Source organism: Aythya fuligula, chromosome 6 (assembly GCF_009819795.1).
Source record: "Aythya fuligula isolate bAytFul2 chromosome 6, bAytFul2.pri, whole genome shotgun sequence".
NCBI lineage: Eukaryota > Metazoa > Chordata > Aves > Anseriformes > Anatidae > Aythya > Aythya fuligula.
Genome location: NC_045564.1, coordinates 24,359,740 through 24,381,828, shown reverse-complemented (window position 1 = coordinate 24,381,828; position 22,089 = coordinate 24,359,740). Strand labels below are relative to the sequence as shown.

Sequence of the window (22,089 nt, the reverse complement as noted above, 5' to 3'; positions counted from 1 at the left end):
CCTACCTACACCAGACCCACTTGTGTTGAACACCCGAGGTGTTACACATTACTGAGTGCTAGGGATATTCAGTCAGACTTTTTGACGGAGCCAAAAGGAGTTACTGAAAAATACAGTTTGTTTTTTTAAATATAGCTCTGACAAATATAAAAAGAAGATTATAGTAAATGCAGCTTTCCCCCAGTACTCGAACAGAGAGGCAGTGCGCTTAGTACTTACTACCCTATGTTTAGGGAGAACTGGGAGCACAAATAATTGGGACACAGATATGGATTGTGTCCAGGGGGAGGTAGGTGCTGGCAGGCATAACACAAAACTAGCATCGTAGGTATCCTGGTCACACCCGATTTATGCACTAAATCACAATGTTACAAGAGGGAAGTCAGAGAAGCCCTTGTCTTGCTGTCTAGTGGCTCTAGTGGGGTAAGGTCAGTACTATTTCGTTTTCAGTACATGACAGAGCAAAGACCATTATCTACGTTTACTTTTGCCTTTGCTTGGCTGTCCATTCATCTCCCTGATCCCTTCGTCCCTTCCATTTCTCACCTCCTCCCAGTACAGTCTGTTCATAATTGGGCCACTGTTCACACAGCATTAGTGGATTCTGCTGCACCACGTGGCTTTCTCACTCCTTTCATTTTTCTGCTTTACCTTCCCAAGGTTTAGCCTGAGAACCCAAAGCAAAGACCTTGGAAAATCTACCTTTCTAAGCTCTTCTGCTCTTTCAGAAGAGCGGATGAGGAAAAACTCGTCCAATCTGCAAAAGCAGAATGTAACACATGAGATAATATGCTTTCAAAAAAAAAAAAAGAACTTATTATTTAGGGTTTTTGCAATATTTCAGAAGCTGAGTGCCTGGAAGCACCTGTTTGGATGTGCCAAAGCAATACACATTAGTCACTTAAGAAAAGTCATGTTGAGGAACAAAGCCCTCAAATGATTCCACAGTAGACCAAATAGTTCTTAGCACTGAAAGATGAGTACCACTGAAATAGTGGACAATGATTAGAGATGATAATTTAAAGTCAAAAATGGAGAACTGCACCTCTTTCTGGGTGACCTGCCTCCTTATATTGTTTAATTACTGATATCACTAGAAATATTACAGTTAGTATTTTTTATGTTTTTAGTATTTAATAAGGTATCCAGGGCTGCAGTATTCAGAGTTTTAATGTTTCAAATAAGCATTATAGCCTCTGAATTAACATTAGCATTTGAGTAATCAGCTTAAACAAGATCTTCAAAGAACACACTCCGGTCAGACACCCTACTGTTTAAATTCCTAACGAACCACATTCCCCTCATTTCCCGTAATTGCTTTCCTGTTCTTGTTCTCATCACCTTCTAAATACATAACCTACCTTTCTAAATTCAAACACTGCCCGGATTACATTCTCCACTGGAGTCTCTGACAAAATCCTAAAGCATTCCAGAGCATATTGTTTGCTTCCACAGCAATACATACAGTTTCTGGCATGCAGTCAAACACTTCAAAAAAAAAAAAAAAAAAAGAGGAGGTATCAGTGATATAATCCCAATTCAAGCATTTAGTGGGTACAATTTCATCACTCATACTGTAACCTTCAGGCATTTAGTTGTAAATTAAAACCATTTTAGCACATCACTTAAGGAAAAGTAAAAGGATACCTGCCAAGCCATATAAAGTTTAGAAGTTTTCTGAAGCACTGCAAGCTGAAAATTATTTGCATGTTTTACATCGTAGAATTTCAGTGAAATCGGATTTATTGGTTATTCTTGCTAAATTATTGGTCTTTTACCTCTGACTTAGTTTATCTTGTTATATTTGTTATAAATAAGCTTGGTATTGAAAATCTGCAGCATTTTGATGGTTGAAAAGTTCTCAAAGAGCTGGAATTACTCCGACTTCTTGTGTTCTTCAGTGTGGGAAAGCACCTTTCGCCTCTGATGTAGCATATGAAAATAGAGCTGGGGAAAGACTGAAGAGAAAACACAAAGTAGTAAGTCAGGCTTCTGTGTCAGTGTAATACACACAGTCACACACAAGGTCACCAATTCTGTTAAAAGGGAATGTGCCTATTCACTTTCTGCTCTAATCATCTTCTGCCTTAAGAATAAGCAATATTGCCCTTCAGGTACTATTTAATTTTTGCTAGAGCAATAACATTTTCAGGCAAAGATGGCAAAAAGCCTTCTTACACTTCCGCAGGTATAAGTGGGATGACAAAGTTTCCTGAATTGTACACACAGAATAAAAAAAACATTGCAGGGAGGAAAAAGAGCACCATGAGGAATGAAAGTCCTTCCAGAAGAATGACTTTTCCAGATTTCAGTTCTTATAATTCTAGTGTCCCTTTCACAGAATCTAAGAAACTTTATGCAAACTGGTGCTTCTTTCATTTCTCTTTACCCTCTATGTAAAGCTTTTTTCCTTTTAAGACTACATTACACAGTGTGTTTGCAGAAGAATAAAGGAGGGAATGGAAAACAAACAGCAAAAGCTAAATTTCCCATGAGAGACTAAACTTCCATCGTTGTGAATCTGCTGGAAATTAAACAAGCATCAGCCTAGATGACATCAGTTACAATAGTGTTTGTAGTAGATGTTGGCCAACCAAAAACTATTTAATTAAATTTTAGGTTACTGTTTTCTCTTTTGGCTTTCTTTACCCAGTATTTCATCTCCTGATTGTTTCCCCCAAGCCTGCATTTCATTTGATTTCACTCCACCAGTGCTAAGTAGTTAATATAGCTGTCCAGGACCATAACAGAATACAAAGCCAAAAGATCTCTGTTAGAAGTCTAAATAGTTGGAATCTATATGCAAAGAACTGAATGACATCCTTTCCGGCAAGATGTCGATTTTGACAGATAGGTACTAAATTAAATATTTAAAGTCAGATAAATGGTAAGATGCAGCTATCAAGAATGTTAATCTCAAGTTCTATTTTTAAATCTTGCTTTCTTTATGATGTTAAATTTTCCAAAATTTGCAAGATCTTTTGTGGGTTAAGAATCCCCCCCCCCACAGGTTTTTATGAATGACTAACTGACCTATGGTATAATCAATGAATGTAACGATCGATCATAGCTTTTCTTGTATCTGTGGAACAACACAGAATACCTTCCTGTGAAAAGGTACCTAAGACCAACTGAGTCTAAACAGTTAGTACATGGAGTTAAGATACCAATTCACAAGAATGATTTCAAAATTAAAAAAAAGACTGCACCGAAATTACACATCACACAAATGATAATGAATCACAAAACATTTAAATTGAGAGACTGCAATTTTAAAGGAGAAACAGGGCTAAAATTATCTAGGTTCTATCTGCTTCCCTTCTGTGTGGCCTGTCAGCTGTGATCTAGCCACCCCACAAGAGGTAATTAATACTCGTGTTTATTTTCACTGGAACAAAAGATATTATTCTGGCTCCTCAGAGTTAGTAATATCAATGTTTTTGGAAGAAGGAGACGAGAAGATATTAAAAACCCTTTTCATGCATTTTTAACAGCTGGAAGAACTTATGAATCTCGATGTCAGAATTACAAGATGGTTCACTGGAAGAGTAAGCACTTATTACAGACAGCCACACTGCTGAAATTTAAATCTTAGAATGATTTTTTCATTCTATACAAACAAGGTTCATATAAAGACAGCTACAGAGACAGCTAACAGCAGCAACATTGTCACTACATCATTTTGCACGTTAGACGTCTATTTGCACATCTAAATTGTTTGAAGGCCGATGTGTTCCTAATCCCTGTTTCTAAGCAGCAAAGCCAAATCTTCATAGCATGTAAAGAAATACCAACCAAAGATAACAACAATTCAATTTAATTCAACAGAAATGCCTTGCTAGCCATTACTGCAAAAGTTCTTACGCCTGATAATGAACCAAATTTTAAGAAGCTGTTTTAGCCCTGTTCTCACAGAAGTCCATAATAGGGTAAAAAAAGTCAACATTTGCCAAATACTACATTTATTTTTATATTCCAAGTATATGAGGGGAAAATATTACTATATTACAAGTGTTTGTAGAAAGCAACTCCTGCCGTTTTGACTTCTTTAAATACCTTTCAAAATTAATTCTGCAACATTAGTTGTATATATGCAACCCCCCCCGCAATTCTTAGCTTTTCCTGATACCATTTTTAATGTTTAAAAGAGATCAAACTTGTACTTACTCGGAATGTATGAGATCATAACCAGGATCAGGAATGTATAGTAGTCAAAAGAAAAATTGTACTTGTTCGGTAAACTAATGGAATACAAGCCAGACTGCCTGACGAAGGGTAATGCAGCATATATTGTGAGTAATTCGCCAGAGACTCCCATTGGATACAACACTATAAACAACGTGTACCTAGAACAGGACAGTTAAGGAAAAGATTAAATGCTCTGACAAACTGACAAAGTATTTGTTAAGCTATAGATATTCAAATCTTAACTTCTTAGCTTTTATTTGATTAGAGCATACAAACATTAGGTGTGAACATTACTGCAAGACAAGAATATTGAAGTCAGAAACAAGTTTGAATTATTTAAAGGTTATCTTTGAGAATCTGAAAGCTATTTTTACAACTATTTCCTCTGTCTCCTCTCCCCTATGCTTGTTACTTTGGCTTCTGAACTCTTTGGCAGAGGTCATATTATCAAAATAGGGCCAAACACAGTCAGTATTAATCAACGTGTTCACCAACTTTTCACCAACCTAATGTACTACCCTTACACTGAAGAGTTATTGTTAAGTATCAGTTTATTTACTGCCGTCCCTTACTGTTAATTGGCAGTGTCTGACAAACAACAATCGCTTTGCTAGAACTCAGTACCATTTAGCAAAGTACTTTCACCTTACATTTAATAGATTTGCAACACAGAAATCTGCTGGAAAGAAGCTGGGAAGTTGCATTTATAAATGGGGCAATTAGCCCATGACAGAATTTGAAACAATTTTAAATAGTTCTTTTACAAAATTTTTTACAAGGTAGATATCTCTGTTAAAACAGTGCTTTGAAGGCTATGATTTCTCTTGTGCCACCTACCTGGCCCATTTTATGAGGTAAGGGAGATGGTTTAACAAGCTAAAGGTATAAAAAGAGTAACGGATTATCTCAGTGATTGTCCAGGCCACTACAAATAACAGGACACAATCTTCCGTTTGTACCTACAAGAGAGAAGCAAAAGGTTCAATATGAATTCAAGTGTTCCTAGTTACTCACCAGATCTAAACACCCCAAAGAAATTAATTCCCAGGGGCTGCTTTACTGCATCATTTTAGATAACAGACTCCAAGAAAAAGCATAAAAGCAACATTAGTAACAACGGCAAAAAACCCTTCTCATCATGCTCTGTATTTTCCTAGTTGGCTTAAGAATAGCTCTGATGATCAGAAAACTTAAGATCTCTCATTCTGTGCAATGCAAATTAGTGCAAGAAATCCCTGAAATACCAAGAACAACCCAAAACACTGCCGACTCCTATACAGTACCAGGTTGTACTTAAGTCCTGTGGTTGTTTTCTGGTGCAGGAAGGAAAGAGGATGCTAACACTCCAGATCTGGTTTAGACTTTACACTCTACTCCTAGTCAGTGCTATTTCTGAGTATGAGAAGAACTGCTTCCCTCTCTCTCTTCACATGAGAAACTGGGTCTTAATTCTGAGCAGCAGCAAGACAGCTAACAGCAGGATACAGGCTCAGAGGAGAGAAGAACCAGAAGCTCAGGTTGTGGCACCTCAGGCAAGCTTCACAACTAACTACCTGCTTCGCTGTTCCCTGCTCCTCTTTCTGCTTACTGCATGCAGCATTGTTTTTCTGATGTTGGTTATATTCAAGGCATCATTTTGGTTCACTGCTTTACACCTCTTAATTCCAGAAGCACATGACTGAAACAGCTTTTACTCCCTTCGTATTTTGAAGATGAACCTTCAAAGGCATGAAGTTAAAAATGAACTGTTACATTTGGGAGTGTAATTATGAGGTTTAAGTTTCAGATGGAACAGCAGTTATGAAGAAGCATATGGGGTCACATACCTGCATGACAAACTTGAGTGAACACGATTTTTAACGCAGCCCCCCCGCCACCCAACAGAAGCATGTTGTGAATTCTCAGCTGTGTGAATACCTTGAGCCCAAATTCAGTAGACCGTGGGAACAAAAAGAGCTCAACCACAAGGGGCTGCATTTTCTTTTTTGCCTCCTACTCTTGAAAAAAGGGAAAAGGAAGTCGGTAGGTGTGGGTGGTACACCCTATTCATCTTGGGCAAAGTACATGTACAAACAAAGGAACAAGAAATTATAGGGGCAAGCAGAAACCTTTTCAGAGGAGGGGACTGGTCATACATTTGTGTGTAAAAAGCTCAATGATTACCCATTAAAAAAAAAAAACAAAACAAAAACTTTGTTACAGACTACTAAACCCAGAAAGAACTGTACAAAACTCTTGGGAATCCTGTAATGTAGAGTTACTGTTACTCCATTTTCTGCTGTGTATAGCAGTTCAAGTCATTTTCATCTCTTTTTGTGACAAACATGCCTTGTTCTTTTTCACTTGAAACTCTGTGAAACTATGTAATTTCCATATATATTAATCTCCCTTATATCACCATAAAAGAACATCATCCAAGATTTATTTCAAGACTTCCTGAGTAGAGACCAAAGCTATTTTTACATTGATACAGTTTCTGGAAAAAGATCCTAACCCTGCTTTACAAACAAGACCTACTTCTCAGCCTGGCAGCATCACTTCACAGATGCCGCTGTTCCCAAGGAGCAACATGCTTCACAAGCACTCCAGAGCTGCATCTTCTGGTCAAATCAGGAGTAGCAGCTTCTGAGTTCATCTAAGCTTATGCATCGCAGACTTTGATCCGTATGTTGAAACCCCACTTCTTTCCCTAACTGTGGAAGTCAGTAGAACCAACAAACAAAATGCGTAGTTTGAAGTAGCACCCAAGGACATGACCAAGGACAAAAAAAATGGGATGCTAACAGTGAATGATGCACATAGAAGAAGAAAACCTGGCAGTTACAATCCAGTTCTATCACAGGACTTGTAACACTACTTTCTCAATTCTAGTTTTTTTCTATTTATGTTAATACTAGAACTGTATTTGGAAACTACTAAAACAGTTCACACCATTTAAAAAGCAAAACAACAAAGCCAACCCCTATTAAGGTCACTTGACTAGGAATCACGGACTGTGACTTTACAGCTCATGACCCTGCTTAATGAAAAAATTACAAAAACAAACACCAGTTCCCAGTATAAGAGTGACCTATACATTTTTCAAAATACTCCAAGTCTGTGCAGTGAGGAGCAGGAGACCGCTATGGACTTTATCATCATATTTTATCTACATTCCAAAGTTCATCATTAAAGAGCATGTTTCTTACATATTAGCAGATCTGTCAGAAGACTGTCACCATTAGAGCTTCTCTTTGAGGACTGAATTTCTCAATACTTCAAATAATCTCTGAGATGCACGTTATCAACCCCTCAGGAACTGATTTACAAAGCAGTCTCTCAAGAGCTTTACTCATTTAGGCCCTGCTAATGCTGCATTTGTAACATCACTGTACAGTACAGCCAACAAGCAGCAGACTCTTTTCAAACCACAAATCCCAGTATTGCCCTCAGAATTCAATCTCTCTTCCTCCACCTTTTCATCCCAGTCCTTGAAAGTGGTGTTAGACAAAGTCAAAGCACATTTTACACTCCACATACAACTTATTGTCCAACTGCCTTAATTAGGGTGAATCATACCATGGGCATAGTTTTTTAGCATGTGTTTCAAACCAATGTATCAAGGAGAGTCTTGAATGTATCTTGTCTCATGACTATGAATACAAAATAATCTGTGTTAAAATATAAGGGATTAATAGCCTTTTATGATACAAAGATGAGATTCAGAGTTAGGAAATGTCAAAATAAAGCCTGAGAAGCTTTTACTGTTCTCCTGGTGCATTAAAAGTTATCTTAAAGTTGAGCAAGGTTTGAAAGGTTGAAGATACCATAAACCCAGAAATTCTATAGATTTCTCCATATTAAGAGTAACAGTGAGAAGTTACAGAGAATTTCAGCTAAACACATCACGAAGCAATCCAGTGCAGAAGAGTACAAACAGCAGCAGTATGCAACAATGATAAAACAGCACATCTCCCTCCAAAGCTTGGGTTCTGTGTGCACATCAATTTAAAAAAAAAAAAAAAAAAAAAAAAAAAAAAGGAAGCTTCACAGTAGGTATAAAGAGCCTGACAGACATTTGTGTTGTACAGAATTACTCAAATTTTGCATAGATGTAAAGCAGTGATGGTTTAGGCCTGTCAACAACACTCACCCATTCAGAGTTCTGAACCTTCCAGTGGGACTTCTCTTACTACAACTCAATCTTAAATGATAAAAATTACTGCTCTCTTATATTTTTAATTTAAGTATGTTTACAACTGTCAAATTCACCGCTGCAGATGCTGGAGTCTTAATGATCTGCCCAGTAAGCTGTATGTCTTTACACCATGACTTTAGACTGTGTTCTAGATTGTGTTCCTCTAAATACATATGCTACTTATCATTGTACCCACACCCAACTTGATAAACATTAAACCACTGCTGGTACCTTTTTTAATTATCTACAAGAACTGGGTGTCACACTGAACTCCACAAAGGCCCGCTACGATGTCACCAGGTGATCTTACTGTTCACATAAATTCAAAGAGAGAATTTTGATCTGAAGGGCACCTTCTGTTCTCTTACGCCTACTTTCTTCTAGCCCTTCACTCCTCATTCTCTTCCCTCCTTTGTAGAAGTAGCAGCAAAATTCACCAAACCAATTGCTTTCCAATACAATGACAAAATGGTATTTTCTGGACTACAAGTACTGTATTACATGCCAGACCCTTCTCCAGTAAGCCAACAGCTACTTATATTGTGGAGGCAAGAGAAAATCTCATTGCAACTCTGAGAATTGTGCAGTGCTTTAACATTTGCCATGCTTTAACATTTATAATAGATACTTTCATGTTGAATTTAACAACACATCAGCACTAAAGTAAACAAAAAGCACAAACATGTTAGTGGCAAGAAGCATGCTTCAAATCACATCACGTATCCAGAAGTGTATTCTGACAGAAAGGAGGGATGCAATACAGACTTTTCTTCTTTTAACCACATTATATATGAAAGCAGTCTGGAAAAGCAATATATTGAACAACTCTCACTCAAAAAGTTAAAGAGGAAAATTGAGTTTTATTTTACAAGAACCTCATCATGCAACTGCATAGCTTACAAGTTCCATAAAGCTGTGTGAGAATTTTATCCTGGACTTCAGCATGGAGCTCACTTGTGCAGACAGCCCTTTAGAAAAAGTAGAACACTTGTGACACTTTAAATACATCTCCTCAGGTGAGACTGCATGCTCTCTGCTTGGGGTGAAGGTGGGGCGAGATTTATTAACCAGTAAGTCAGAGGTGAAAAACTCATCACAGGATTCCTCATCATTCTTATGCCCACTTTGAGACATTAAAAAAGTTTAACACATAAGACAGTCTCTTCTCAAGACGTTAACCAAAAGACCACATAAGTGTGAGAGGAAAAAAAAAAAAGCAATAATGTTGGAATAATCCTTATTAAAAACTGAATTAGTTAGGCTAAACTTCCTTGTGTATTCTCCCATTTTGGTGTTCTTTTTCTGGTGAGAATGTGGGCACCTAACCCACAATCATTTTACAGACTTCCCTTTGATGTCTTGCAGATAACACATGGAACTGTTTTAATCTAGGTCATTTGGTCTTTAACATTTTGGATTACTTCAGGCCAGGAGGCAATTCATAAAAATAGATTATTGCTGTTTTTGAAGCACCAGGTACTCCAACATTATACAAGCAACAAGCAAAATTACAGACATACTTCTTTAAAATATTTTACATACGTATTTAATATCCAGTGTCTTGGCATTATACCCTTTTTGTTCAGAACCTAGCATTTATCCCCACTGAACTGACAGGGCCTAGAGTTCTTTTATTTGCGCCAAAAGAAAAATCTGTCAGAAGATAAATATTTACAAGATTTTAAGTTTGCTGAGAAAACTAACATTCATACTTGAGGAACAGCATGGAATTACGGCTCCACATGAGCAGGCATTATAATATTATAAAGGGCAGTTAACTATTAGGAACTACAGTGACTTGTATCACTCCACCTATGGATGGACATTCTGGTAACAGGTTTTGGAGTAATGAAGACACAGCAGCTTCCTTGAAGACTTGGCAACGACACAAGCTCTTTAAGACATTCCCCATGTCAAGTCAAAACATATCTTTTATATGTAGAAGACTATCACTTATTTCAGCCAGCCACGCTGACATCAGGAGTAATTTCCTTCCTTAATGAGACAGAGATCAACTGGCTAAAGTAACAGCAGAGATGCAGCATCTGTGAGCTACTGCAAGGTGTTCAGATGATGTGAAGTCAGTCAGCATTATCTGTTTCAATTAAGGCACGTTCAGATATTAAAATAGCTGTCAGTCGGGAATAATTTTCAAATAAGATCGCTTCCAGAAGATTCTGCAGACATTTGGTAAAGTACAGCAATATTTGTTATGGCATACAATAACCAAGAACCCCAAACCCACTTAGGCTTGAATGCAAGAAAGATTAACGAAGGACAGAGGGAAGATTATCCTGGAAAAGTGATGAGGGAAAACATCCAGCTGGGGATTGCTGTGGACAATGATTTAAGGGGGAGCTTCCACATGCTGTGGTATAGAAAGCAAATCGTGTATGACAGACAGGGACAGCGAGGAGATCCTGCTATTGAATATGGCACTAGCAAGATCAACACAAGAATTCTTTCCCAAATCCTGGGTCCAGATTACGTACTGGGGACCTCCTGCTCAGCTTTCAGTACAGACTACAAAGGCTATTCAGGAGCTATTTGTCTTACAGCAAGAAACTCATAACTCAATCTATCTGATTATCAAGAAGAGATGACATCAGGTTTATTTTTATTTCCTTTGATCCACACAGACACAAAATTTCACATGTTGCGATACAACAGAAGACATTTTGAGGAAAATGAAACAGTAACCATCAATTGCTTTTCAGCATGGGTCATTTTTTTTTTTCCAATCTATTTTGTAGCTTAACTTACCTCTTTTACACTATGTGTTACTGCCCAGGTCAGGAAAACCCTTGACATCACTTGGAAAGCAGTCAGAACAACAGAAGAGGGAACAATGCCTGGAAGATATTTTGGAATTAGTAAAGATCCCTGACCATTGGGATGGCGGTGGTGAAATAAAATACAGCTAAGCCAAAGTCCAGTTACTCGAAGTTTTTGGAAGGAGAGAAATTTTTTATTTTGAGTGTATGAAGTGTGCGTTTACAAGGCCTGAGACAATGCAATCCCCTGACTGGGACTTTGTATATCAAAACATAAATAATGTATATCAAAATGCAAATAAAATAATCGGCCTTGCTGAAATCACATCACGAATATATAAAACAACAGAATGTATCCCAAAAGCTATTTGATTGAAGCTAACTCAGTGTCTCAAATAAAACCTGTTTAATTAAAATATTCAAGATTCTCTTAATTATCATGATTTAAAAGGTAAAAACAATTTAGATGTTTTGCACTGCATTTCCCTCAAAACAGCAAACAAAAAAATACAACTGCTTTGAAGAAACAAAGTCCTAGCCCTTATTCGGCTAGATACAGTTACAATTCCTTCCTGGGAACAAAACTTTTAAAAATAAAACCAAAACAAGGAATAGTTCATGCATTGATAGGTACAGAAACAATTATTTTTCTAAAAGAAGCAGATTTAACTGGCTCTTCTGAGCATGTTCAGAGGTGCTGATTAAACTGACCTTTACTCTACAGCACAAAGTTTTGTTTTCTTCCAACAGCATGATGAAGACAAATGCAAGAGCAGTTGTAACTGCTAAAATACTGTAACAAGTACGTGCTAAAACCAATGCAAACCACAGCAAGCAGCACAACAGTCTCAGAAACAAGAAAAAGTTATACAGTGGAAGAAAAATGAAGAATAAGAGAAGTTAAAAGCAAGTTTCATTAAAATTAATTTCAGTCACTATGTTTAATCATTTTTTTTGGAGAAAAATAGAAAAATCTGTACAGTTTTTTGATTTTATAATGCATTGTTCATAATCTGATTTCTGATTATAAAACATCACGGCAGAATTTGTGTTACTGAGACAACACAAAAGGGGGTGCTATAAAATCCCACGATCTGTGGTCATTAGAGGCTCACATCTACAATACCTTTTCTTTTAAACGGTTTGTATCATCCCTTCCTAAACAAAATAACCTGATGCTCTTGAAAATTGATCTCCAAACAAGCCAACAAGACTCTGTAGGAGCCATACAAGATTATGACACAGTACGACAAGACTTTTTGTTATGGCTAAGACAATGCCAGCCTAAGCCAAAAACACGAGATCAAATTCAGTGATTCGCGAATTCACTGGCTGTGTTTTATGTAACCTCTACTTGCCTCTAATTATTTACTAATTGCACTAAAAACATATCCAACAGACAGTTTTAAACTCCGCAACTTTAAAAACATGTTACCAGTTAGTTAACACTGCACATGCTAGAGCAGGTCTTGGCAGACACAGGGCTCTCTGGTCCAGAAGCAAGCACCAAGCAAGCTTTGCCCACACCTCTCCCAGGTCCTGGACTAAGCCTCCAACCTCCAGCAGAAAATCCTCCAAGCCTGACAAGTTGTCTCCCAGGGAGGTCCCAGCTGAGACCAGGCGGTATGCATAACCTGAAGGTGGAGCTCTTCTGTCCCTCCTAACTAGGCAGCATAATGGAAAACCGATCAGCATCAACATCAACTTCCCAAAGGGCTACCAGTAAGCACCGCTGTGGTGTGAGGGCTGGTACCATAGTGATTCTGTAGGTTGGGCTTATACTTCCCAAAGCTTTCTTGCTTTTCTCCATTCCCTTCTCAACCACTCCCACCACAGCTTCTTCATTTTGGGGACTCCTGTCACCTCTTTTCTTACCAAGTTCCTCCAGACAGAAGCTCTCCTGTGCTATCAGTGCTATTCACGCACTTGGGTTCTGTCTGCTACACAAGTCAAGGAATTGAATGTTCCCTTTCCATTTACTTGACCTTCCATCTGTCCTCTTGGTGTCTGTACTACACATCACAGCCTCCACTTTTTAAATCTTTTCCACATGCCAAAGTTACGTTCTCAACCGTGCTTGTTAGAAACATTCCCCTATCAATTTTCATGTTTTGAAGAATGTATCTCACAGATGCTAACGTTTCAGATTCTACTGAAAAGACGTGGAGGGAAAAGTTATGCTGGTATGCACAACCATCTGTCATCGCTCCGTTTTTCTATTGAAAAAGAATAACAGCTCCAGGGGCAAAGCCTATCTGCAAGTTTCCTGCTTCTTCCTGTATAGAAACTTTTAACAGAATCAGGAAGAGTCTTCCTCCCCTCCATAATACCCAGAACATTCCTCCAAAGCCTGGAACCAGTCATCGTAGCATCCAGAAACAGCATCACAGCAGACAAGCAGCATTGTATCCAGCTGTGTAAGAGCACCTCATTTCATTTGGCTGACAAATACTTCCACTGACAGCAAAAAACCTCCGTGGGCAGTTTAGTATTTTTTTTGTTAAAAAAAAAAAAAAGTTAGGGAAAGCAAAAGGATAGAGTTATAATGGCATAAAAATGTTACAACATTCCATTAATAGCTCTCGTTACTAATATTAACTTGTGTGACTGAGGATAACATGGGCTAAATGGATCCACACCTCATTTCAACTCATCCAGGATTAACATTGCACACAGACAAGCTGGTACAGAAAACTTGTTCCCTGCTCTGCAGCAGCCTGGAAGGCAGCAACACAGAACTACTTCTACTGTTCAACTGCATGGACGTATATTCTAGAGAGTACGGAAAAGATAATCCAAGAGAATTCTTACACAGCAGATGTTAACTTCTTAGAGTTAACATCTGCACACAAGTTTAGCCTAAGGAAACAGCAAGGCATGAGAGCTTTTGTGCTTCTGCATTAGCTTTAGCATGGTAAAAGAACATTTTATTAGCAATTTTTTTGGCCCAGGAGTCTGAGATTTAACTTCTTGATAGTTGTTAAGTAGGACTTCAAAATCTGTCAAAAAGATTTTTTGTTTTGTTTTGTTTTTTAAGCTAAGTATAGATTATTCAGGTAAAAAACAGTAACTGAAATTTAGTAAAATAAAATGGGATCAAAAGGACCAAATTGGCAGCACAGGCAACTATATGATAAATTCCTATTCACGACAGTCCTTTTTGTTTTAATAGCCAATGCCTCTGCTTTTCTGGTGATAGCACTGGCTGTAGATTTAGATGCTTAATGTCAAGTTCTGTGTTAGAACATCCACTGAAGACCGATGCACACAGCTATTTTCTGCTTAGTTAAACTAACAGGAATGCTCACAAAATCTTGTATACTAATTACAATTAATTGAAACAAACTGAGTAGAAGACATCATTTGAAAATAATTTATTTACAGTGGAAGCATCACTTCCAAGATGGAAGAGGTGAAGTGAAGCTCTGGAGAGGATCAGACATTTACTGGGCAGACCAATATTTTATTTTATTTTTAAGAATGTTCAGAAAACTCAAGTTGCTTGCAAGTCAGTAGTAGCACATGCTTTTCCTTCACCTAAGCAGTAGGTATCTCTGTACACCAGCAGGGTTACATTAAGCAGGCTTTACATTAATTTGAAGAGCATCTGATCCCTCGTTTCTTGGTATGACCTGTACACAGTCTACAAACTGCCCTGTGTAAGGTAATGTTTTCACAGTAACCTAATTATGGAAGAACTACTGCATCGAATATAGAATTACACTGCCCTCTGCTGACAAATGTGTGAAAACGTTTTAAGTTTCCCAACTATTGCACATAATTATTCAGTAAAATCTTTTAAACAGAAAATCAGTATGAGCTTACTGGTAACACTGTGATACACCTTTTAGTATTTAGATGGATCACATTATACATGAAAAATAACAGGTTTGTCACTGTGGCTTTAGGAACCTTAGTGCTATCTTATTCTTCAAATAGTAGCTAGTAAACGTTCAGAAAGGAGCTCAGACACTTATATGTAAAACCACAAGACCAACCACTAGACCATAAAAATGTCTCTTTGTGAAGGCTGGGTTCAGAAAAATTCAGAGCTAAGCCAAGGCACAGCCAGGCAGCGCTCCCTTTTAAAGCACACTGGCTTTGATCTTGCAGAGACTTCTACATCACCTGTTCCGCAAACAAACAATCCAGATGCTGAGGCCAAAACATTTGCTACTTGTAACGACTAACAAACCAGATAAAATGCAACTCTGTCACTGAAACATGAGACGCTTCAGGTTAACTGATTCATGACACTGCTACACTGCTACTGACACACAACTGGGGGCCTGCCACCAACCTACCAGGCCTTGCTAATGAGAATTGTCAACTCAAGTCTTCAGTAATCCTTGTTCTCACAAACAGTTCCATTAACACACAGTCAAATCTGGGATAAAGAGTGACTTCCTGCTTCCCAATTTCATAGCACATGCCTATGAGCTATGGACACGGGCAAAGTTTGCGTGCTTGAACTGTCATTTTCATTAGAATTTAAATTACTTGCAGCTACAAGTAGGATTTGAGGAAAGACAGCTTGGTACAGAAGATTATAGGATGTAGAGAATGGAGAGTCATGATCTACTAGAAAACATTTATAAACTGCTCTCATTTGTGGCATTGGAAGGATCTATAAAAAAAATGAATGTTAAGTGATTAAAAGCTGTTATATTTTCCTTCTTGTGACTTGTCAAATCATTTAGTAAAAAAAAAAAAAAAAATGGAATGTGCTTCAAGCAAAAATTAGGGGGTTATGCAAGAATTAAACCTGAAAATTCACAGACCATAACATTTTTTAGTGCTGATATGCCACTAAAAGTGCAGTTTTCTTTGAATAAAACTGGAAGTTTGCAGGCTTACCAAATGCACAGTGCAGAATCTAGAACAAAAAGAAAAAAAATCAAATTACTAACATGTCAAATGAAGCAATTCAGAAATACATTTAGTTCTATCTCAAGAGCTTACGATTCAATATTTATATCTCAAAGATTAAGCTTACTATTTAGCTCTGCTGCCCAAGGTGAATAGCTGAGAGTAAGCTCCTTCACTGCTTGGTAGAAGGAAATATGTCACACAAGTGCTGAATTTATTTCACGAGTTATATTTACCTTCAATTACCCTATAAATGCTAATGAAGAACATGGTACCTAGAAAGTACTGCTCAAAGGCTGCCTGATTTCTGCTAAAGAAAACACTCACAAAAATGTAAGTACCTCTGGGAGGACAACTCCACCTACCTCAAGCAAAGCTCCAGTTTGGAAGAATTTCAGGGGCTTTTCTATTGAGTAGTAAAGGCTGTGGTAGCTACCTTTAGCCAGGTATGCTCGAACTAGACCAACTGCAATAACAAGCCATCTGAAATAGAGGAAACAAGTCTGAGATAAGGAGACATTAAGTAGAGTATAAATACAAAGAAAACCATCACGTCTCTTTCAATATGTGAGAAGGCAGCAGATACGTAACTGTTTTGAAAGCCAGGAACTTTTTGCCTACTCTCTGTAACACTGAAAACATTCAATATTTGGATTCTCTGCAAGTTTACTGAAGTTAAGTATTATGCATTTTTAAACATCTTACAGCACCAGCATGATACCAATACCTTTAATACCTGGATTTATTTTTCAGCAAGCTGTATTTAAATTATGAAAGGTACTCATGTCATTTTAAATAAGATTTGGCATCACACATTGTTTATTCTGAACACAAACCCATTTACCGCTAGGATCTCCTGCCACACTGTAACTTCAAGAACTGTGACATAAGCAAACAAGACTCAGAAAGCAACTGTTTAATGCTTCAATTCAAAGTAAAACCTCAGGCTTCATGGCAGACCATCCAGCTTAACTTCTACAATGTATCTTATGAGGAAGTTATGGATAAGTAACTGCAAGAAAACAGCCTGCAAAAGCCTTGCAATTGACCGTGTCCACTCCTGTCCCAGCCTTCCTTTGTAAGTGACACATATGCGGGGCCTACAGAAATAATAACGCCTACATAACTTCAGCTATGCTATGAAGAATGTGACCTGTTAACGCTGCTGATCTTCCCCTCAGGTGATCTAGGGAGCAAACCTGAAAATTCCTCCTCCAGTCCTGGGAGGTGCAGTGACATCTTCCACTACTGCAGTTGCCCGGAGCGGGTGTCTGCCCACAGCCTTGGAAATTCTTCCCACGTCCAGGACAAGCCACAGAGTTAGGGTGGCTACGCTCTGCTCAAATACCCTTCTGCCTGAAATTAGCATCTCCTGTTAATGTCAGTTTCCAATTGCTTGTGGCAAATACGGGCAGAAGAGCTTGATGAAGAGAAATCCCTGCCAGCAGCTCCCCAAATTCTCATGGACTCTGCCGTCCCCAGGCTGACCTCACCTACTCCGAATGCCGCTCCACCTCACCTCCACCTCCTGCCAAACCCAGAAGTGTTGACATAAAGCTCCTGCTAGCAGTCACCAAGTGCCTCTGCTAACAGCCAGGCACCTCACTGGAGGTATCTGCAGGCACACAGAGAGGCTCCTAAGTACACAACAGCTTTTCTCCCTTTAAAAAACATCTACAGCTGTGGTTTTCCAAAGGAATTTCTTCACGTTCCCTGGTAATTTACAGCATGTTAGATGCTTACAAGTGCCCCGCTACTTTAGGTATTATGATGTGTTTACAAATATTGTCCCAAATGCAATACTTTGTTGTTTGAAATATACTTTAAAGTGCAGATTTTTCAATAACAAGCAACTCTGGCATCCCAGTTTGTGCTTATAACAATGCTTGTTAGTAGGACTGGAATAAAGCTATTTCACTTCTGCCTGGACTTCTCAGAAGATGCGCGCGAAAGACAAGCAGCAGGAGTGGGGAAGAGAGATGGGGACCAAGGAACAAGCTCCCCTTTTCTCAGTAGTAAAAAGCTGTTTCTGTTAAAACTGTTCAGTGAAACCAGAAGACAGACACTTGCCAGGTAACTCCTGTTTATAAAGAATCGGATGAATTTCTAATTTGGACCTCAGTGCAGCATAAGGCAGGAAGCACTGCAGGATCAACCACTGTCCCTTGCAACACTGAATGTTTCTCTTTTGGAATAAGAGCTCACAGCATGTTGTTGCTGTCCTGTTCGTATCTCTCTGTTTCTCTACTTTTCCTAATCCTCCCTGTTTGTTGAGAAACTTCATGAAATTGAGCAACTTCTCAGGTTGCACCAGATAGCAGTGCTTGTTGGCACCTGCAGCCAACTGTTCTCACCTGTTCCCAAGCAAGGGCTTCAGCCCCTTACTTGTCTTCTCCACCCTCCCCAGTAAATTACTGTCCTTTAAAGAGCATTTAACACACATCAAAGCATGAATCTGCACAAAGTTACAGGATGTGCCTACTTGGTGTCAAAGCTTTCAGTACCTCTGTCCTGCTTCTGCATTTCTTAGACAGTTCTCCTCCCCCTATGACTATGGAAAAGGAAATAGAAGTAGGTGAGTGCAGCAAGATCAAATGAAATAGAAACCTGGTGAGCAGTTTAAAAGGGCAGGAAAAGGCACCACTGTCACATGCAGGCTAAACAAGAAGTTAATTCTTGCAGCTTCTGTGACCTACACACTAAATTCTACCTGATACACCAACTGTAGTTGATGTATCATTAAATAAAAACTGCCATGGATGTAGACTTTAAGCTAGACTTTTATACTCTTTGATTAATCCCAATTATGGAGAATGAATATGGAATACACACTTTTTTTAAAAATTACTTTCAGCTGCTCAGACTTGATAAGCAAACTCCATGCTCAGGACACTAGTTTAGTGCCTTAGTTTAATTAAAAAATGTGCAAAGTCCACTTAAGTTCTGCTTTGTTTATGCAAACAGAGAATATGGCAAATCTACAGAGAAAATGAACCTGAAATAGGGAGAAGTGTACTTTGACTCTCAGCAACCACTCACTGAAGACGTGGACAATGAAACCCGTAACTCAGAGCACTCTTTGCTCAGCATGGTAACACAAACTCTTAAAACTCAAAAGTTATTACGTTAAGATCTATCTTGCTGAGTGAAATCCCTTCAAAATTCATTGTATATACCACCATCAGCTACTTCTACTGGAAGTCCTAGTCAGTTATCACACTTGGCTGAAAGTAAGAGACAAGATCACACGTTCAAGAAGCTTACCAAACATTCACACACTAACAGCGAGGCCCCATCCTTATCATCCACAGCCAACCACGCTTTTTAAGAAATAATTTCTCTATGTCTCTAGAATGAACTGCCTCTGCCAGGTCAAGCATGACTGCACTGCCATGCTGTGACAGGAGAATAACAAACTGACTACGTGTAAGAGAGGAAAGACAGATCCCTTTCTTCAGCTCAACATACTGAACCATGGTCAGCAAACCCAGCAAGTACAGCAGAGAACCACTGCAGCACCAGCTATTCCCTGCTGTGAGACACCAGGGTCCATTTTCTGAAAGAAAACACTCACCCACACACCCACATGTGAACTAAAAGATAAGAGTGTGTACGGCTTCATTTAGAGATCCATGGGTATATATACTTTCTGTATGGTTTTGGTCTTGCAAAAGCCATCGTATTACCAAGAATCCATATACTGTGTGCTCTACAGTATAAAATCAGAAATAAGATCAATTATTTTTAGAGTCAATACATTCACTTCAGCTAAGTCAAGAAAAAGGCAAAGTAAATATAATTGCACTGAGATTTGTGATTGTCACTTCATCCATTTTAAAGCTAACAACTAAGATTTTAAAACATATGTTTTATTGCATACCATTGCATGACAAAGCTGCTGTGTGCTTTTGCAGCATCACTTTTATCATCTGGGCAGAATTTTTTGTGCTTTCATTTCACTGCTCTCTTTCCAAGGCAGCGCTGTCTGGGGAACTGAGCCTGAGCACTCTGACTGACATGGGGACAGTAACTCATTACTGCCATCACCTGTGTGTCAATCTTACATGAAGAACTGAGCTTCTGTCAAACAACTCCTGAAAAACTACCTTATTATGAAGCCTTTAGAAGAAAATGCGTATTTTTTTTTCTGTGGTTGATGTTGTATATTGCCAAATTTCAGCAGTAGCTAGGGTAGCACAAAAATCTTTCTTTATTTGAAACCAAGTTATCAGTCAGAGCCCTCAGTGACCTGCCCCAAAAGAAGGGCAGTGAGTGACAATGCAGAGACGTGAACACTCATCACAGGAATTCTCTGGTAGCTCCCGAGATTGCAGATATCATCTAACCATACATATTCCCAGAAGCAGCAGCTCACATTGAAGTGTCACATCTCACCAGACTGGACTATTCTAAGAAGCTTGATATAAATCAGGAAAACAGGTAACATCACGACCATTTACGTGGCAACAGGAACTGAAGTATAGATTTATGTTATGTGATTCTAGTTTCCAACACCTGGATTTTATGTTTTCTCTTGAAGAAGTTTCATACAATTAGGAGCTTGTGTGCCATGATAAAAAGTTCATGATGTTTAAGAAAACCTTTCTATTTCTAATGCAATTTCTGTCTTGGGTTTTTGGAGATCTTTTATAAAGATAAGTGAATTAAGTATCAGTACGCCAACAGGCAGGTGTTTCTAGTTCTAAGAAGTACTCAGAGAGGTTAACTTGTCCGCACTGTGCAGGGATGTCACGAAAACTGAAAAGAGGAGAGCTCCTGACTGCCAGTATTGTGTTTCACTGTTCGGGTAATTAAGTATTTCTGCTTGAGAGAAAAAATAAAATGATTAAATCATATCACACTGGTGGGTAACGACTATCCCCGCTCTAGGCAAAGCACCCTGCAAATACCATACGGGGCCATGGGTTTTCCCAGCAGCTGCACCTCGCAGCGAGGCACCTACCGGGCGATGTGTGCCAAGCACCTAGCGAGAGCCGAGCTCTCCCGGTGGGTTACCTTTGCTCCTCACAAGGACTTTACAGCTGAAGTGGCACCAACCGCCAGCAGCTACGATGAGTGTCGCCGAGCCCAGCCACCAGCCTCATCTGCACCAATTCTGCCCCAGCCTTACCCCACAGACAGGATCCCGGTCCTGCCTCACCCACCGGGCCTCACCAGCGGAGCGCTCCCCCAGGACCCCCTCCAAGGCTCCCTCCTCCTCCTACCACCCAAACACCCCCAGCCTTATTTCCACCCAGGCCCCAATAACACTCCTAAACAATAATAACGACGATAACGAAAGTCTCCTTCAGCCCACCGCCAGCACGCTGCGGCTGCTGCCGCCGTGCCCAGGGGCGCACCCACCGCCACCGCCGCCCCCGTCCCCCCGCTCCCCATGCGGAGCCCGCCGGGCCCGCACCTGAGGGGGGCGAGAGGCGGCCGGGGGGGACCGCGAGCCGCGGCCGGCCCCGGGGAAGCTCCGCCGGGGCTGCGGGCGGGCACCGAGGGGAGCCCGGCCCCGGCGAGCCCCCGCTCCCCGCCCGGCTCTTACCCGGCCGTCATCACCACGTTGTATATAACGAGGTAAGCCGTGGCCAGCGCGCCCGGGCCCTTCCTCCGCCGCGGCTGCTGCTGCTGCTGGCTGCCGTAGCCGTTATCCGCCCGGCTGCCGCCAGCCGCCGCCATGTTGCGGCGCTCCCGCGGCCTCCGCCCGCTCTCAGCGCACGCCGAGGCGGGGCCGGCGCGGCGCCGCCGCCGCCATCTTAGAGGAGGGCAGGGAGGGCAGCACCGCCCCGACACCGCCCCCGGCCCTGGGGGGAAGGAGCCGCCCCGCGGCCCCCCGGCGTGTTTCCGAGCCCCCCTTGGGTGTCCCCACAGCCCCTCTTCGCCCTGGGGTGGGAGTGAGGTGTCCCCCCAGCCCCCTTTTCCCTTTTCAATCGCATCTTCAAAGGTTAAAAATACTCCCCCCCACCCCCCCATGCTCTCACTCCAGAAGGGTGAAATAGGTCTATAATTCCCTCAGAGAAATTAATAGTTCTCGAATCGAGGTCGTCTTTGGGGTGTTTAGTGGGTTTTCAGCGT

General features: G+C 40.1%; 1 protein-coding gene across 1 annotated transcript; it reads right to left on the bottom strand.

The window, feature by feature from the left end:
- Nucleotides 1-1,725: 1,725 nt before the first annotated feature.
- On the bottom strand, nucleotides 1,726-21,718 carry HACD2 (3-hydroxyacyl-CoA dehydratase 2). Its single transcript, XM_032189785.1, has 7 exons — nucleotides 21,560-21,718; nucleotides 16,374-16,491; nucleotides 15,997-16,015; nucleotides 11,129-11,217; nucleotides 5,026-5,147; nucleotides 4,168-4,346; nucleotides 1,726-1,958 (listed from the first exon to the last, which is right to left on the bottom strand). The coding sequence occupies exons 1-7, from the start codon at nucleotides 21,691-21,693 to the stop codon at nucleotides 1,876-1,878; spliced, it is 744 nt and encodes a 247-aa protein (XP_032045676.1). The 5' UTR covers nucleotides 21,694-21,718; the 3' UTR covers nucleotides 1,726-1,875.
- Nucleotides 21,719-22,089: the final 371 nt, after the last annotated feature.

What these genes read in the sequence shown, in the direction of transcription:
- HACD2 (XM_032189785.1), bottom strand. Translation starts at nt 21,693, where the DNA reads ATGGCGGCGGCTGGCGGCAGCCGGGCGGATAACGGCTACGGCAGCCAG. An exon ending in TAACACATAGTGTAAAAGAG is followed by an intron (nt 5,148 to 11,128) that starts GTAAGTTAAGCT and finishes TCTCTCTTGTAG; the next exon opens with GTACAAACGGAAGATTGTGT. An exon ending in TATGATCTCATACATTCCGA is followed by an intron (nt 1,959 to 4,167) that starts GTAAGTACAAGT and finishes TTTTCTCTTCAG; the next exon opens with TCTTTCCCCAGCTCTATTTT.